The 19,147-nt window shown below is 40.1% G+C and overlaps 1 protein-coding gene across 5 annotated transcripts in view; it reads right to left on the bottom strand.

Annotated features, from left to right (window-relative positions):
* Positions 1-724: 724 nt before the first annotated feature.
* kif21a (kinesin family member 21A) overlaps positions 725-19,147 on the bottom strand; it is an 88,246-nt gene continuing 69,823 nt past the window's right edge. For 3 of the 5 annotated variants that reach the window (XM_060914938.1, XM_060914941.1, XM_060914939.1), the window contains 9 exons: positions 18,939-19,141; positions 15,692-15,820; positions 12,078-12,214; positions 9,614-9,788; positions 5,368-5,532; positions 5,073-5,190; positions 4,103-4,273; positions 3,673-3,872; positions 725-2,176 (listed from right to left, as the gene is read on the bottom strand). In XM_060914938.1, the coding sequence (XP_060770921.1) occupies positions 2,089-2,176; positions 3,673-3,872; positions 4,103-4,273; positions 5,073-5,190; positions 5,368-5,532; positions 9,614-9,788; positions 12,078-12,214; positions 15,692-15,820; positions 18,939-19,141 (1,386 nt within the window). In that variant the 3' untranslated portion in view covers positions 725-2,088. The remainder of the gene's footprint in view (positions 2,177-3,672; positions 3,873-4,102; positions 4,274-5,072; positions 5,191-5,367; positions 5,533-9,613; positions 9,789-12,077; positions 12,215-15,691; positions 15,821-18,938; positions 19,142-19,147) is intronic. The other 2 variants (XM_060914940.1, XM_060914942.1) reach the window with 2 other exon arrangements.

Below are 19,147 nucleotides of genomic sequence, written 5' to 3'. Positions count from 1 at the left end.
TACTGGAGTTATCTATGGTAACTACATACATCAATACTATTCAGGCTATATGTATTTATGCCACAGATGAATGTGACAAAAACAGAAGCAGGTGGATACGTACACCAGAACACACAGACCACTGCACTTCTCTTACAGTATATCCATATCCATTACATACACACAGTACAGGAAATAGGAAGGGAGGTGTCAAAGCTAGTACAACCCCAGCCAGGTGTTAACAAGAAGACAGCAAGGACATTTAACACAAAAGCTGAGTCAAAGTTGGAGAAAATAGGTGTAGTGTGCTGGACGTGTTTTATTTATAACAGGTTATCTGTGAAGATACTCAGTCGTCCAGGTACATAGTAATCTGTGGTTGGTAGAAGAGAGCAACTGGACTTGCTTGAAAAGTCTTGAAGACGTTTTCGTCTTGGACGTTCGTCCAAAAGGCATCCTCAGTTCTGTCTGTCTAATAGGGAGTATCCAGTATTTATCCTCTCATGGATCATCATAGAATCCGAATCAGAATGCTGATGGCTGCATTGTAGGTGGCTGATAGATGTCATAGACACCCACCTCTGTTCAATGATGGTCGTTCCATGAGAGGATAAATACTTGATACTCCCTATTAGACAGACAGAACTGAGGATGCCTTTCGGACGAGAGGCGAAACGTCTTCAAGACTTTTCAAGCAAGTCCAGTTGCTCTCTTCTACCAACCACAGATTACTATGTACCTGGACGACTGAGTATCTTCACAGATATGTTTCTACGCACTTTGGGATGAGTTCCCTTCGACTGGTGCAGGAGTATGAAAGGACTTCCAGAAAACTGGCAGACATCTTAGCCAGAGAGGATCGTTCATTTTTGTCAACCTGGAACGACCATCACTGAACAGAGGTGGGTGTCTAAGACATCTTTTATCAGCCACCTACAATGCAGCCATCAGCATTCTGATTCGGATTCTATGATGATCCATGACAGGATAAATACTTGATACTCCCTATTAGACAGACAGAACTGAGGATGCCTTTCGGACGAGAGGCGAAACGTCTTCAAGACTTTTCAAGCAAGTCCAGTTGCTCTCTTCTACCAACCACAGTTTATGACAGGTTCAGTAATGTCATCGTAAGGGATTTGATTGGTCGGGATAAAGCAACTATGTAATTTTTCTAAATTACTTTCGATAGTCAGGATTCACGTGTCATATCCTGGATGTCCATGTCAGAATTACGCCACAGACACAACACCCAGTAACAATAACACAGCACACTTCTCCCAGGTGGACTTGTATTTCTGAGGGAGAGCTATAGTATGTTTGACAAAACAGACGGTAATGTGCTCGATCATCACGTTCATACGACCTTTCTACCAGTTAAGATCATTTTAACTTGACAGTAGTTTTAGGACAGTGTGAAAATAAATTCGTGCACCTTCACAAGTAAAACTAATCCAGCGTCAGTACGGTTTAAGACTAAGAGAGAAGGAGAGAGAAAAATGTCCTATATCTACAGAATGCATTATTATTGTATTTATTCATAAGTTAATGATTGTAGTACAGCTGAGCTCCACACTTTGGTCACCAGTGATTTTCAGGCTAAAACGGATAGACAGAAATTTAAAGGCATGGTGATTCCATTAGTTAGTTCACTTAATGCAAAGCTACAGCTGTTTAGTATGCATCATGTGTGTAAAGCGCTCAGTGCTTGTGCAAAGGTCTAAAGCACGAGTTCATATCCGAGCTCGGAGAACCGGCCTACTGAAGCCAGCTACAGACAGTCCGGTTCCTTCTCTCATCACATCCAACTAAACCCCGTGCAGCAGGGTTCTCACGGTGGTTAATCAGGATCGATATGGAAAAGCTGCAGAGTCTAAAGGAGCTTTAGTCTGTACTGAGATTTCACTCATCTGCCATAGCATTGATGCGCTATTAAGACACATTTAGAGACCACACAAGAAAAGTGGCTGTGGTGAAGTAGCAGATTCCAGTCCGTTTATATCCACTTTTATTCAGGCATTATTCTTCTATGTTGGTATACATCAGGCGTCCTGTTTTTGTAGGCGAGAGTACAAGGAGACGTCAGCCACATGAGGCATAAGAGGACAGTCAGTTGCTGCCAGGTTCATCGGTAACATCAGTCATGTCAGTGCTGTCCAGACCTCCTCTCGCACGCCAGATCTTCACTGTCCGATCGCTGTACAGGCAGGGGAAAACAAACATAGGCTTGTTAAAATATTGCGCTGCACAGCTATCTACAGTAAGCCTATTCCAATTCTTCAGACATTCAATATAGGAATATTAACTGGATGATGCCACAGGCAGAGCAAGCGCTGGTATGCATTCGTCTCACATAAACTGTGGAATTGCATCATTTTTAGAAGCAAAGAAAATGAAAGCAATGCAGCTATAATTTTATTATGCGCTTTCATATTTGTTATCGCTGATATTCAGGTAGATTTTACATTTCTTAGAGGACTCAGCATCAAAATAATAATCTCATCTCATTATCTGTAGCCGCTTTATCCTGTTCTACAGGGTCGCAGGCAAGCTGGAGCCTATCCCAGCTGACTACGGGCGAAAGGTGGGGTACACCCTGGACAAGACACCAGGTCATCACAGCAAAATAATAATAATAATAATAATAATAATAATAACCCCACTTCAGTTCTGCCAAAACTCCCACATAAAACTATGAATAATCTCAAATAACTTCCTGTTTACAATTTATATTATTCGATCCACGTTCACTGGATATGAGCAATCGCGCACTCTGATTGGCTACTCTACTACTAATCTATCAGCTCATATACTGCGAGTAGAGAAAAACAAAATGGCGGTGAGTGTTGCTGAACCAACCAAGGATGAAATAAAACCTCTACTCGAAAACAAAACCCCAAAAAATACAAAAAAAGCAACAAAATATGGAGTAAAAGTATTTGATGGTAAGAACGTATCTTTTTTATTTTTCAAGAATTATTATTATAGTGTTTTTCACAAATTGCTGCTGTCATTTTACCGGTTTGCTTACATTCTAAGCGGAAATGATTGTCAGACGTTTTGCATTAAAGTTTTTATTTATCAAATTTGCTAAAAATAAAAATGCTCCATTTCTCAAAATCCAGTGAATGTGGGTATAATAAAAGAGCTATTCCATTCAATTTCATCATACATGGCTTATAGCCAACTCGATGCTACGCGCCTCGTTGGCTATCACCTCATGTACGTCTCGATTTCGTGGAATAACTATTAAATATTCACAACATACTATATGTTCTTCCTGTTGTGGTTTAATATTCCCAACAAGAATCCATTTAGAATTAAACCGCAGTAAATAAGTGACTCTAAAAAATGCCTGTTTTAAATAATGTTAGCTACTTACATTTTAGTATCCCTTTTCGCATACATACTTTAGTCATTTTTATTATTATTTTATGAAAGAAAATTAACATGTCATAAAAAGGATATCATAAGTGAATGAAAAGGAGATATTGGATATAAATCATTCAGTGATGGATTATTTGCTATCGAATACGTAAATATTATTAAAATGTAAATAGTATTTGAACATTAAAATTCATTCTGACAGCCCCTGTGGGTACACGTGTGTGTGTGTGTGTGTGTGTGTGTGTGTGTGTGTGTGTGTGTGTGTGTGTGTGTTTGTGTGTGCGCGCGCGTGCGCTGGTTACTCACTCAGACGCAGTAAACAATAAGCTGCTGTTCGTGGAGATGCTGTTGATTGGGCTCTCGTGTCCCCGGAGTTCTCCGAGCGCGTTCAGTGTGTCTGTGTGCCAGAGCTTCAACACTCCTCCTCTACAGCCGCTCAGCAGGGCAGGAGAACCTGGCACGACGCCCAGCGCACACACCCAGTCCCGATGGGCATTAGGGACTTGCTGCTCAAACACAACACAACACACACACACCACTTTTCCAATCCAATACGTGCATTAAGACAAAGGGAGCACTCAAAAACACGCTCCCTTTCACTCTCCGGTGTTTTATTGATTTAGCTTGATAATTTACATGCAGTACTGCAGCTTTGACAGAATTCACTTACTGCATGTCTGAACAATAATCTTTTCTCTAACCCACAGCAGGTGGCTTTTAGATTTATCGAGCTTACCTGCAGTAGGTCTTTACGAGCCAGGTCCCATTTTTTGATTCCATTGTCTCTGGAGCCACTGAACAGACAGTCTCCCTGCACCACCACTGACTCAATGCCATCATAGTGCGGAGGCTCAAAGTTATGTGTAGGACTGATGCTGCCCAGAGCTCCTTCTGTTACATCAAACATCTGCAAATACACAACAGGGAACATTATGGGCAAAAAAGTGTCTTTTTTTTTTTGCAATTTTCTCTTGGAGAAAAAAAAAAAAAAAAGAAGTCCATTGATTTATGCAAGCTAAAAAAGCCAGCAGCACTAGATCACTCTGATGGAACGATCCAGGTTAAAATTCTCTGATAACTTTAAACTCTGAACCATAATGCTGAAGGCTTTTATATCTGGAAAATTTTAATACTAACTAATAGTAGTCTGTAATTTTATCAGCATAACATATAAGGTGAACTGTGCTGTTTTATGAGGAAGCATTTGATCATATATCTTGACAAAATCATAAACCAAACATTTTTAGTTTATGCCTCTCTAATGCACACTTTGGCCAATTTTCAAATTATTTCCTATTCACTATATACTGTATTCTCACTACAGTATATACAGCACATAAAGAGGGAAGCCATGGACTAATAGTTAGAGAAGCCGCTTTGGGACCAAAAGGTTGTTGGTTCAAGTCCCTTGGCTGAATGATTCCTGGCAGGAATGGCTGAAGTGCCCTTGAGCAAGGCACCCAACCCCCAACTGCTCCCCAGGGTGCTCTGGGTATGTTGTATGTTGCTCTGGATAAGAGCGTCTGCTGAATGCCAGTAACGTAATGACATTTTAGCAGTACAGAATGCACTCATCAAAGCTGTATATTGGCAAAAGATGAAGATATACAAATTTCACAGACAGACAGTTTCCCAACAGCTCATAGGATGTATTACAATGTTTTCCAGGTAGTGTAAAACACCACATCGCCTGGGAAGACACACACCTTGATATAGTGATCCTTGGAGCCGGTGATGACCAGATCTTGGCCGTTGCCAGAGTGATCCACAGTCAAACACATGACTGGGCCTAGATGACCAGTAAGTTTTCCTGTTGAAACAAACCTTAAGACAGCAAGAGAGAAAGAACATCTATTACATTCCTTTCACCAACTTGAGACAATATGAAGACATCTAGTAGTAGAAGGGCATATTATGGCATGCTTTCATGAATGCAAACATATACAGTCAGAGCATAAACAGCTGTAGTGTGTCTAGGCTTGATAATCTGAGATTGTGTACCTTCTAAGGTCCCACATGCGGACAGAGTTGCCAGCTGCCACGTACAGCACTGTGCCTGTAGGGTTGAGGGCGATCTGGTTGATCTGGTTTTCTCCAGCGGCTGTAGTCACTGTGCGGCTGGTGTTAGCGGCACACGAATCACCTGTGCTCACCTGACCAGAGGATCTGAGAAAGACAAGACGACACATGATCATTTGCAAAAAGATTCCTGCTTTATTTGGTGCAGTTCATTCCAATAGCACTCAGCACTTAGGTTGAGAACATGAATTCTGTAAATCAGTAGTTTTAAGAGATGCCCTTGTTGAAGGCCATAATATCAAGTGGATTGCAAAAGTATTCAACCCCCCTGGAATTTATCGTGAGTGAATAACAAATCATAAATACACGTATTCTTTCAGGCACAGTGTGTTAGACTGTTTTATTATTATTATTATTAGAAGTCGTAGGAGTAGCAGAAGTTGTAGTAGTAGTAGAAGTTGTCGTAGGAGTAGCAGAAGTTGTAGTAGTAGAAGTACAACCCCGTTTCCAAAAAAGTTGGGACAAAGTACAAATTGTAAATAAAAACGGAATGCAATGATGTGGAAGTTTCAAAATTCCATATTTTATTCAGAATAGAACATAGATGACATATCAAATGTTTAAACTGAGAAAATGTATCATTTAAAGAGAAAAATTAGGTGATTTTAAATTTCATGACAACAACACATCTCAACAAAGTTGGGACAAGGCCATGTTTACCACTGTGAGACATCCCCTTTTCTCTTTACAACAGTCTGTAAACGTCTGGGGACTGAGGAGACAAGTTGCTCAAGTTTAGGGATAGGAATGTTAACCCATTCTTGTCTAATGTAGGATTCTAGTTGCTCAACTGTCTTAGGTCTTTTTTGTCGTATCTTCCGTTTTATGATGCCCCAAATGTTTTCTATGGGTGAAAGATCTGGACTGCAGGCTGGCCAGTTCAGTACCCGGACCCTTCTTCTACGCAGCCATGATGCTGTCATTGATGCGGTATGTGGTTTGGCATTGTCATGTTGGAAAATGCAAGGTCTTCCCTGAAAGAGATGTCGTCTGGATGGGAGCATATGTTGCTCTAGAACCTGGATATACCTTTCAGCATTGATGGTGTCTTTCCAGATGTGTAAGCTGCCCATGCCACATGCACTAATGCAACCCCATACCATCAGAGATGCAGGCTTCTGAACTGAGCGCTGATAACAACTTGGGTCGTCCTTCTCCTCTTTAGTCCGAATGACACGGCGTCCCTGATTTCCATAAAGAACTTCAAATTTTGATTCGTCTGACCACAGAACAGTTTTCCACTTTGCCACAGTCCATTTTAAATGAGCCTTGGCCCAGAGAAGACGTCTGCGCTTCTGGATCATGTTTAGATACGGCTTCTTCTTTGAACTATAGAGTTTTAGCTGGCAACGGCGGCTGGCACGGTGAATTGTGTTCACAGATAATGTTCTCTGGAAATATTCCTGAGCCCATTTTGTGATTTCCAATACAGAAGCATGCCTGTATGTGATGCAGTGCCGTCTAAGGGCCCGAAGATCACGGGCACCCAGTATGGTTTTCCGGCCTTGACCCTTACGCACAGAGATTCTTCCAGATTCTCTGAATCTTTTGATGATGATATGCACTGTAGATGATGATATGTTCAAGCTCTTTGCAATTTTACACTGTCGAACTCCTTTCTGATATTGCTCCACTATTTGTCGGCGCAGAATTAGGGGGATTGGTGATCCTCTTCCCATCTTTACTTCTGAGAGCCGCTGCCACTCCAAGATGCTCTTTTTATACCCAGTCATGTTAATGACCTATTGCCAATTGACCTAATGAGTTGCAATTTGGTCCTCCAGCTGTTCCTTTTTTGTACCTTTAACTTTTCCAGCCTCTTATTGCCCCTGTCCCAACTTTTTTGAGATGTGTTGCTGTCATGAAATTTCAAATGAGCCAATATTTGGCATGAAATTTCAAAATGTCTCACTTTTGACATTTGATATTGTGATATCCCGAGAGGCTGCGTCATCGAGGGGCGCTACGTCACATGCAGATGGCTCCAACTTCTGGCAGCTATAACTCCATCTGGTGGTGGAGTTGGGAACTTCACCCTCAGCACCCAACACGGCAACACACCTGAGGCCAATAAGGGCCTAATGAGTAAGAGGGCTTTGTGAGAGCTCAAAACTCCCAGTGTGAATGTGGAGGAGAGAGGTTCATGGACTCCCGTTGCTGAGTGGAACCTGCTGGGTGGAGAATTTGTTGAAAAGCTTATCTGGAATTCTTACCTGAAGGATTTTGCAATGAAGGACTCACCTGGGTTATGAATGCCTGCTACTGGGCTGCTGCCGGGCTAAAGACCACAGGGATTGTTGACTGGACTCAAAGTAAGGCAGAAGATTTTGTTTGTTCTGAGAACGGGATATTGGACTGAAGGAAACCTGCCTATAATTTTGTTGTTCTAAAGCCAGATACATTGCTTGAGTTTGACTTTTGGGAATCCATCTTCGTTTGAACATTGAACTTTGAGTTACCTTTTCTGTTTAATTTCCTGGCATAACATTAAAAATCTTGATTTATTTTAACCTTTGTGTCCTTGCACTGATTGAAGGGTCCCGCCGAAAGCCAGCCAGCCTCTCGTGATATCACAATATGTTGTCTATGTTCTACTGTGAATACAATATCAGTTTTTGAGATTTGTAAATTATTGCATTCCGTTTTTATTTACAATTTGTACTTTTTCCCAACTTTTTTGGAATTGGGGTGGTAATAGTCATTGTAGTAGTAGAAGTCGTAGGAGTAGCAGAAGTAGTTGTAGTAGTAGCAGCAGAAGTCGTAGGAGGAGTAGAAGTAATAGTAGAAGTCACAGTAGTAATAGCAGTAGAAGACGCAGTAGAAGACGCAGTAGAAGTAGTGGTAGTAGTAGAAGTAATAGTAGAAGTAGTAGAAGTATAAGTCATAGTAGTAGTATAAGTATTAGTAGTAGTAATAATAGAATTACTAGTAGTAGTAATAATAATAACAGAAGCAGTAGTAGTAGTAATAGAAGTAGCAGTAGTAGTAGTAGTAGTAGCAGTAATAGTAGTAGCAGTAGTAGTAATAATAATAGAAGCAGTAGTAGCAGTAATAATAGAAGTAGTAGCAGTAGTAGTAGTAATAATAATAATAATAATAATAATAGAAGTAGTAGTAGTATCACCTCTATGTATGTCATGTTATAATTTACATTGCCATCAAATTATAGTAATAGTACCAATAGTATAATAGTAACTCAATGAGTTTTTTTTTTTTTTAGCTTTTCACTTTTTTTTTTTTTTAATGGGTGATTGTATGTGTTGGGTTTTACTAATATTCTTAATATGCACTAATCATTTGGTGCACCTACAGTTTCATTGTACATGATACTTGTTACAATGACAAAGGCTTATCTATCTTTCTTTTAAAAAAGCGCAATAGGGACCATTTTTGTAATCATCATCATCTTCTGGCTGCTCCCATTAGGGGTCGCCACAGAGGATCTGTTCTGCATATTTGATTTGGCATTGGTTTTTACACCAGATGCCCTTCCTGACGCAACCCTTCCCAATTTACCCGGCACTAAGTATGCACTGGCTTGTGCAGCCTCAGTGGTTGGGTATTTTACCTAACCTACATGTCTTTGGACTGTGGGGGAAACCGGAGCACCTGGAGGAAACCCACGCAGACACAGGGAGAACAGGCAAACTCCACACAGAAAGGCCCCCGTCAGCCGTGAGGTTCAAACCCAGAACCTTCTTGCTGTGAGGCGACAGTGCTAACTACAGTACTACACCAGAGACCATTTTTGTAATGAGTAGTGTAATTTGTAATGTCTGTGTATTCAAAACGATTTCCTGAAGAGAACTCAAAAACAGTTTGATCAACTTTAGAGTGGATTTATAGAATGTTTGCAAGCTTTAAGCAGTATGATTTACTTGCCAAATTGCACCACCCATCCACCACAGGTCTTCTGATTACTAACCAGTGCCCCAGTGCTAGTAATGTTCCTGTTTGCCATGTTTACTGCAGCTTATTTAAACTGTCCCACACTTTCACTGCAAAGTCTTGATGACTCAGTCAGTCAGCCCTGAGTTGCGTTCCTCCTTCAGCCTTGTTGGATTTGGATTTCCGTATTGGACTTTGTTTATTTTGGATTCACTCTGTATTTACTAAACGTTGAGGCTGCTGCATTACAGTATGTGCTGTGGGGCTTGAGAGAACTCACGTGAGGGTGCGGATGCACTTTGCCGAGTCGCGGATGTCCCACACTTTTATGTAGGAGGTGGAGACGGTGAACACCATGCTGGAGCTGTAGCGTACTGACACCACATTGTTGGGATGGCCACCCAGAGACATGATTTCCTGCCCAGTCACCAGATTCCACACCTTACACGTACGGTCTGAGGAGGAGAACAGACAATGAAGTGATTAGAGAAATATGACAAAAATCACATGACAACAGCCCAGTAGTGGGTTTCAGTGAACATGTGTAACTTGCTTTTTAAAACACTGCTTAAAGGCCGTTAAATAATATTATTTAAAGTGTAAAAACAGCTCAAACACATTTCTCTTTTTACTAGTTAACTTTTGTTTTAAATGTTACCCTTCATTAGTATAATAATTCATTTTAAACTGACTGTTTAGTTATTTTAATTATTTTCCTTATTTTTGTCCATTTACTTCACTTTAATTGTACCCTGTTCAGTGTGGGGAAATAAGGAATTTTAAGCAGACTGTCACAGGACAGACAAGTCTGAAATGTCTGTCCATCCAAATTTCAGCCTGTCCGAATAACAGGCCACAGGCCCAGAACAATGTGGCTGGGGGTCTGGGGCCCACTTCAGGGCCCCAGAAGCTGAAGGGCTTTAGATACCTGGAGATGGCTTCTCAGCTATTTCCAGGCACATTTTTGTGATCTTCAAAGGCCAAATAACACTAGACATTAGTTGCTAATTATACTACAAATTGAATATAATTTACAATAAAATGTCAGAAGATTCAAGAAAAGCATGCTTAAAGTTCTACCCAAGAAAACAGTAGCACACAAGGTCAGTTCCATGTCTAGAAAAAAGTATGGGGGCCCAAGGATGATCCAGTTGGTTCCAACTTACTGGTACTCATACATAAGTACTATAATAACACTCATGAAACATTATGTCAACAAGGACTTTTTTATACTAAGTTGATAAGAAATTTAGTAATTAACAATACAACTCTTCTTACATAATAGAGTTAAACTTTGAGTTCGAGATTCCAAGTAACTTTGGAACTAAGTGACTTTTAAAATGACTCAAAACTAGACATGGTCATATCATTTGGCATTCAGACTCAAATCTGCTGCACTAGAACTTAGAAAATAAAAACTCTATTAAAATATAAATTTATATCCTACAAAGCATATGACTGTGTCATTCTCATGAATGAAAAAAATACACCTAATAATAACAACATAACCATTGACTGGCAATTTGGCACTTAACATAATACTGTACTGCAAAGTTTCATGTAAACTGAGCTCTTAAATCAACTGACTGGATCAAATCAGATACTGTCAACCCAAAAACACTAGTTCAACTGCATCGTACAATAAAAGCAACAGTGAATACTAAGTGTATAATTGTCTTATTTAGTGTGCCACTCGGGGAGAGGGAGGTGCCTGTAAATTTTGGTGGGGCTAGGACCTTCGGTGGCTGAAGTTATGAATTTATTGAATCCATGCGCGCGAGCGAGCCAGGACTTGGGCTAAAGTTTTCTGTGAGCCGTGCTTGCTCCTGACGTCAGATCAGGCTGAGCCTGGCTCCTTTAAAAAGGTCTCGGTGAGAGGGAGGTGCCTGTAAAGTTTGGCAGGGCTAGGACTTTGGGTGGCCAAGTTATGAATTTTTAAAGGCTGGCTCAAGCCAGGGCTCATGTTAAAGTTTTTCGGGGGCTCTGGGGTGAATAAAAGGCTGAGCCGCAGTCGTAGCAGGCCATGCCTGGGCTGGTTCAAAAAGGCTCAGGGAGAGGGATGTGCCTGTGAGTTTTGGCGGGGCTAGGACCATCGGTGGCCGAGTTATGAATTTTTAAAATCGGGCCCACGGGGGCCCCCGTTTCATAGGCCATGTTATGACATGATGTAGATTAGACCCATATCTTTACAATTTTTCATGGGCCATCCAGTTTAATGTTTCTGAAATACAGACGGACAAATGCGAAAATTACTGGTAAATGTTTGCCGGTCCAGCCTTATTTCCCACACTGCTGTTTACGTTTTTATTTTTGCCCACACTGTCAATACCCGACACAATCGAGTTACATTTATTATTAGGTTTTTTTTTATTGTTTAAGCTGATTATTATTGCTTTACTGATTCTTTTTGTTTTGTTGTTTTTTTTTTTACATTATATATTTCATTGCAAGTGTGCTTTTTTAAAAAAAATACCTTGGTTTTATCTGATTTTTTTTTTCTTTTTGTTGTATTTGGCTGCACTACAAATTAAGGCTCTCCTTCAATGTCATCCAAGTGAAAAGATGTGAAGAGTAAATTATAAAATTACTAGTAAAAATTATCATTACAGGAGAAGACAAAAGTTTGAAGTCTGAGTCAGGAGAATGCTCTGAAAGTTTTTCAGTAACACCAAGTGAACCAAAAGGATAGTCAGAGGTGGTCTGAAAGCCAGCCATCAGGACCGAAGCCAGACACGTGATCAGACCTTTAGATCCAGTAAAGAGGAGGTCATCAGTGGAGTCCACACACAGCACAGCTTTGCTGTGGCCCTCAGCCACATGCACACACTGCAGAGTACCACCACGATTGCTCTTCGATGCAGGTACTGGGTTTATCATTCCTCTGAGAAATACACACATACAAACTGTCAGACTGAGTGCAGACGAAGCAGAGCTGATTTCATCCACAGCAAGCGATTCATTTTGCATGCGTTTCTCCACGCAAAAAGCAGCCATCATTTAAATATAGTGATCTGTAAGGATAACACTATAACAGAGCATGCATGGATATACATGCACCACTGTTCAGCATTTCAGCTGCATGCTGCAACATAAAAAGAAACTAAACAAACAATAAAAACAAAACAAAAAAACCCACAGACCTTCATCTCACGAAAAAGAGCCAAACTCTGCGTCTCAGGTCCAGAGAGAACCTATGCTAATTTTAAAAAGGCAGAACAAACACTTGCCGAACCACTTTATTGCTCTGTGGGTCCTACACGGATTCCTTCCAAGAAGAGGAATAACATGAACAAGTGTGTGAGAACAGATACTGGATAAGCTTAAGCGTATCTTCAATCTTGAAATATATAGAGGATATTACACGGCTGTGTGAAGATATGAAGTTTATCTTCAAGGGATGAATATATTCACGAGTGAGAAAAGCAAACGAGTGAAAATATTTTCAACACGAGAAGATAAACTTCATATCTTTGTGCCACCATGTAACGTTCTTTATATTATATGGACACATCCACAAAAAATGTGCGAGTTAATCAAAAGAATTTAAATTTTGAACCAGTTCGCCATGTTGACTACACGTGTCTAGTTAGCGGGAAAACACTGGGAGTGATGCCATCAGAGTTAAATATCGGGAATTATTATACATACAAGACACTTTTTCCATGGAATAAAAACATGTATTCTATTCCCTTCTAGCAGGCTTACTGATGGTATGCAATATTATCATATCACTTATCCTCCATGTATTACGCCACTCTCCCCAATGTAGAATGAACGTGCAATATTGTTATAATATCGCACGTTATCAAGACAACATGACATCACATATCGGAGCTCATGTGAAGAGCCAATGAGAAGCTTTTCTGCTGTGCATGCACACAATCATTTCTTTGTCGGCCGGGAGGGAGAAGACGAGGCAAATCCAATGCTAGGTTTAAGCACTAAATAAATAAACCGAAACTAAAGATGCGCTGAACACCCGAAAGGCTACCAAAACTTCATTATATATTCTTCATGCATATTTACAAGAGAAAAACATACCAACAGACATAAAAAAACTGGAAGACACGTCGGAGAGGTAAAACTTCCGTGTTAGCAAGTGACTGACAGTTTGTAAACAAACATGGCCGCAAGGTTTGCTTCGTTAAAAGCGGAAGATTTAAAGAGAATTTTGGCTGCCAGGTCGCTCTGTTGTGTGCAGTTGTCAATGTTGATTTTAAAATTAACTAAGTAAATTACATCGGGAAATGAATACTTAAGTCTGAGTGAAAAATGCTGCGGCGAGCATGCGTCGAAGAAGGGTCTTGGGACAGAAATCTTAGTTTCTCAGTCATTAGCCTGTGCTACTGATGAACGCTACACCGGCTGTAGGTGACTTCACTGCCACGCTAACAGTGCCAACTTGCGGGTAAGCCAGCACTGGCCTTTGAGAATGTTGATGTGAAGAGAGTATGTATAATAATAATAATAATGGCTTTTTTTGTAGTATATCAGATATATTCCATTCAGCTAGCATGATACTGAACTCGTCTTCGACTCGTTCAGTATCATGCTAGCTGAATGAAATATATCTGAAAAATATACCACGAAGAAAAGCCAGCCAATATTAAAGTATGTCACTCAGATCCACGATATATTTCGTATGAAAAATACAAGTTTTTCAACACGAGAAGATAAACTTCATATCTTCAAGCCAACGTGTGATGCTGTTCTTATTATATAGACACATTCCCAAACAAAAAGTACCCAAATTTATCAAAACAATTCATCGATTTCCTCACGAGTGACGTAGAGATTTATGTCCCGGTTTTGGTTCTCCATGTCCCAGATGTAGCATGTATGAAAAATACGAGTGGTTTATTTCCCAGTAAAACACTCATGTCCTCATGTCCATATAATATAAAAGAATATTTCTATTGTAATGTTGTGTGTCTCAAAAATATGAGATTATTGTTAATATATTGTCACAGTTTGATAACTGTTAGGCACATTAACGTATATAGAGTGAAACGCGTTACATGTTTAATCTTGTGACATGTATACAGTACACAGTTATTTCCATGTATCATATATTTGCCCAGTGTTAATTTTTGGGTAATGTCAACGCAATACTCTGCGAGCAGATTACAATATGACAAGACAAATTAAGTGTGATTCTGATTTTTTTCTTGCTATGTTTTCTCCCAATTTACTTCTTTACCAGTTCCTCCCACTAGCTAGCTCCCCCATCATAGGTCAGCTATCGACTTAGGCTAATACATAGTTTCTCCTCAATATATGAAACCAGCAACCACAACTTTTCAAACGAATGCTCATGTTGCATCACAGGGCAGCTTAACACTCTCAGAGCTAACGTCCCTCTTCCGCATACATGAACTTACATACGATGACAATCGGCGAATACGTTGCTCGGACTGACAGGGGAGAATGAGTACACCACCCCTCCCATTCGGAGCAGGATCAGTTTTGTTCTCTTGGGCTCCTGGATAAAAAATGGCAATGGCATCATTGGGATTTAAACTCACAAGCTCCCTCTGCATATTTCCTTTGTGTGAGGCTCGGATCACATGAACCATGGTGTCAAATGGATGAAAATACCTTGCTTGCCCTGAACTCCACTCATCATGCTAAATGAACAAGCAGGAACATAGACACACACAATCAGCTAGACTATGAGCTATGTCTAATTCTCAATGCAGTGAGATAGGATATCATACTCTAACCCCGATCACTAAAGGAAAAAAAAATACAAAACAGGGCAATCAAAAGGCACAAACCATGTTGTTTACCATGGTCAAACCATGCCAAAGCCAGGTTTCTTTAGCTCAAGCTGGGTCTCTGTTCTGGACAGCTCCAGAAGCAGGTATAGTGCAGTTTAGAGCATGTTATTGCAAGATTAGCTATCTGAGTTGGGTAAATATTTGTTTCTGACTTTCAGGCAAGTTGAACACTGAATGTTCAGAGCGACACACTTTAAATTCCATGATCGTGTGTATAAAGGGCATAGCTTTGGCCACAAAGCAGGCACCAACTGGGCCTAAAAACACACTGTGCTATTCAAGGCACGATGTGCTGCTGTCTGGAAAAGAAGCCTTTTACTGATTTGAGACTCGGCTGTCAGACATTCAGTGTAGCACTGCTCACACCAGGCAACGTCGGCTCAGCAAAACAGCATGCTTTCTTCAAAAGCAGGGAAAATGGTTCGGGAGAAAAATTGCTCAGTTCCAAATTGAGATTCTTCTGTGTGTACTGCTCTCCAGCCCACCAAATGAGGCAGGCAATTTATACAGAAATATAGTTCACACAGACAGAGGGAGCAGGATTGTCCTCCAGCCACTAGGATGGTGCTAGATCTTACTGTTTGATTTCTTGGGCTTTAGCCCTGTCGGCTGCTGCTTGTCCCTTGTCATAGGTCTTCCTGCGGGTGAGAGGGGAGGCTTCCGGCATGCGCTTTTCCAGCCCCGACGGAGGTCTGGAGCCAGAGTTTCTAGTTTTAGTTTCATTAATGAAGAAGTAAAAGACAGAAACATAAAATAAAACACAAACACCTACTGAACATAAAAAAAAACATAAAAGGGAAATGGAAGCCACCATGCAAAACAGAACGAGCATACAAACCTGTTACATGATTAAAAAGATTCAGTAATTGTTGTTTTAGGCCTATAAAGGAAATCAGATTGTGCAGAGCCGAGCCAGGAGTTCATATGTGCACATTATAGAGCATATAGTGGTGCTTGAAAGTTTGTGAACCCTTTAGAATTTTCAGTATTTATGCATAAATATGACCTAAAACATCATCAGATTTTTACACAAGTCCTAAAAGTAGATAAAGAGAACCCAGTTAAACAAATGAGACAAAAATATTATACTTGGTCATTTATTTATTGAGGAAAATGATCCAATATTACATATCTGTGAGTGGCAAAAGTATGTGAACCTTTGCTTTCAGTATCTGGTGTGACCCCCTTGTGCAGCAATAATGTTTAACTGGGTTCTCTTCATCTACTTTTAGGACTTGTGTGAAAATCTGATGATGTTTTAGGTCATATTTATGCAGAAATATAGAAAATTCTAAAGGGTTCACAAACTTTCAAACACCACTGTACAAGTTCTTCAGCAAAAAAACTTGTGTAATGATCTATAGCCTAACTGTATGCAGTCTACTTTTAGGTGAACTTGAGAACACATGCCCTGTGTCCGAAATCGCTCCCTACTCACTATGTAGGGCACTACCCAGGCAATATATCCCATCATGCATTGCGGTCATGCTGAAAGAAATCAAATTAAAAGTCTCAAATTTGATTTAATAAAAGGCAGTGGCAAAGAAGAAAGTATTCAGCCTTGATTAAAAAAATGAAAGATGCAGATACTTTGTATTGATTAATGTGGGAAATACGCTCAGTATAATATATATTTATCACAAAAATACATGCATGTATTTATTATTTTGAAAACCCGTTAGCTGGGTGATCTGGGACGTTTTAATTGTGTGACAGTAATGACATAAATACCAGCGCGACGGAGTAGTGTCCGAAAGCATTTTTTCATTTTACCAGTGAGCTCACTATATAGTCCTCTATATAGTAATTCCCTATATAGGGAGTAGGGAACAATTTCAGACACAGGGACGGTGTTCAAAACAGAAAGGTGGAAACTTACATCTCAACATACACTTATGAATAGATACTTACAATTTAATTGTCAGCAATTTAAAATGTTTCAAACTTAATTGTAGGGATGAGCGAGTACAGCATTATCTGTATCCGTACTCGGAGTGGGCGGGGCCTAACCCGGAAGTGGGCCTGGCTGTCTTGAAACGGGCGGGGCTTTAACCAGTATGTTATTTTAAGCATGCAATTGATATGGGTTGATCAGAAATTGTTATATTTATTGCTGATTAGAAAACTATTTACAGGACAGCATCAGCATTGAGCTTCAGATCAATGGTTTTGATCACGATAGCAAACGAACTATTTACAGAACAAGCTTTGCAACAATGAATACAATGCATGTGGTTGCAATTATGAAATGAAATGTAATGAACAAGAGTTTTCATACTCAATATAACTTTTTTTAACTTTTAATTTTTTTATGATCAGTGTGATTTTTTTTTTTTTTTTGGTTCTTTTTTATTTCCACACCAGGTGTGTGTGTGTGTGTGTGTGTGTGTGTGTGTGTGTGTGTGTAGCTTAATTTGTAATATTATTTATACCACTACTACCTAGAAAGTGTCAGACACTCAGTGCGTGAAGTAAAATAAAACTGGTTAGAGCCAGCTGACAGTTAAAAAAAAAAAAAAACAACTCCGACGACCAGCAGAGAGAGAGAGAGAGAGAGAGAGTGTGTGTGTAGCTTAATTTGTAATACTTATACCACTACTACCTTTATTTTTACATGAATTACAGCAAGAAAGTGTCAGACACTCAATGCGTGAAGTAAAAAAAAAACCCTGTTTTTAACCGACGGTTAAAAAAAGAAAAAAAAAATCTCAGACAGGCAGAGACGCAACGTGATTCGCTTTCTACCAAGCACCACGTCTGAACGAACCCATGTTTACCAGAACTCTACTGGTTATAAGTAAGTACAAACTGAAATAAAAACAAACTTGAAGCTGAAGAAACCCGAAACGTTAACGGAAAGAGACAGAGAGCTGTCCTCTGTATGAGTGAGCAGAGCGGTGTGTGTAGGGGAGGGGCGCTGTGACGCTGTGTGAGGATTTTCATTCAAGCCGAGCACAGATATTGACTCGTATTACTCGTATAATACTCGTACTCGGCAAAAGTGCTTTATCCGTACCAGATACTCGTTTCAGCCGAGTATCCGGCTCAACTCTACTTAAGTGCAATAAAATCAATTTTCAGGGCCACTGACATATCTAAAACGTACAGAGGAAGAATTTTATTCAGTAAAGCAAGTTATTTTATGCAAACCGTATTGTATCCGTTTTAGACATAGTGCGATGAATGTAGAGGTGTGCATTAGGACGTGGCTCCTGTGGGACAAAATAAAAGGCAAGCTCTGTTCACTTCCTTGAGATCAGAAGCTTGCGAGACAAATGTTCATTAACATGCGAGAATAAATGGTGCTGTGTGATGCATTTACTGCTTTCATTCATTCATCTTCAGTAACTGTTATTTCTTGGTCACAATGTGTCAGGGTTACAGTGGTTTAAATTATTAATGTATTTACTAATGTCAGAAAATACTACAGGCCGATGCGAACAAAAATAATCCCACGTACAATGATAAAATGTCAGACAATGACTAAGTATTTTTTTTTGCACTGTAAGATCCTTTTAGGCTATTACATTAGGTTTCGAAGTCAAATGATGGCAATCGAACTTAAGAAGCAGATTGGTAGTTGCAGTCCTGTAGGACTAATGGTTTGATTCATACCTGATTCAACTCTTCAGCTAATTAGCAAGCCCTTGCGGTAAAGTTTAGCTGCCGCACTCCAGGAATAAATCATGCCATGGAGGTAATAAGCATAAGAAAAGTGCTGGAAAAGAATAGATGCTAAGCAAATGCTTCAGGCAAACATAAAGCTAAAGCAACAGAAGTCCTGGTGCATGCATGGCTGAACTGTTAGATTGCTACCCGACTTACAGGCCACCCATTCTAGTAGATAAGGCAGAAGCAGGGAGCATGTAGTCCCTGAGCGTACTGCTCAAAGACTCATCTGTGCCACCTTCAGGAGTTTCAGCCATGGGATGGAGAGGGCTGGTGAATTCTCCACTGGGCGTGTCAAGGCCAGGCTCACAGCTGTTCGCATAGAGCAACTCCATTTGTGTGGTGGTTCTTCTGCGAGCCTGTGG

This window comes from Neoarius graeffei, chromosome 2 (genome assembly GCF_027579695.1).
Source record: "Neoarius graeffei isolate fNeoGra1 chromosome 2, fNeoGra1.pri, whole genome shotgun sequence".
NCBI lineage: Eukaryota > Metazoa > Chordata > Actinopteri > Siluriformes > Ariidae > Neoarius > Neoarius graeffei.
Note: the sequence above shows the minus strand (reverse complement) of the source record. Positions and strands in the feature narration are given on the sequence as shown.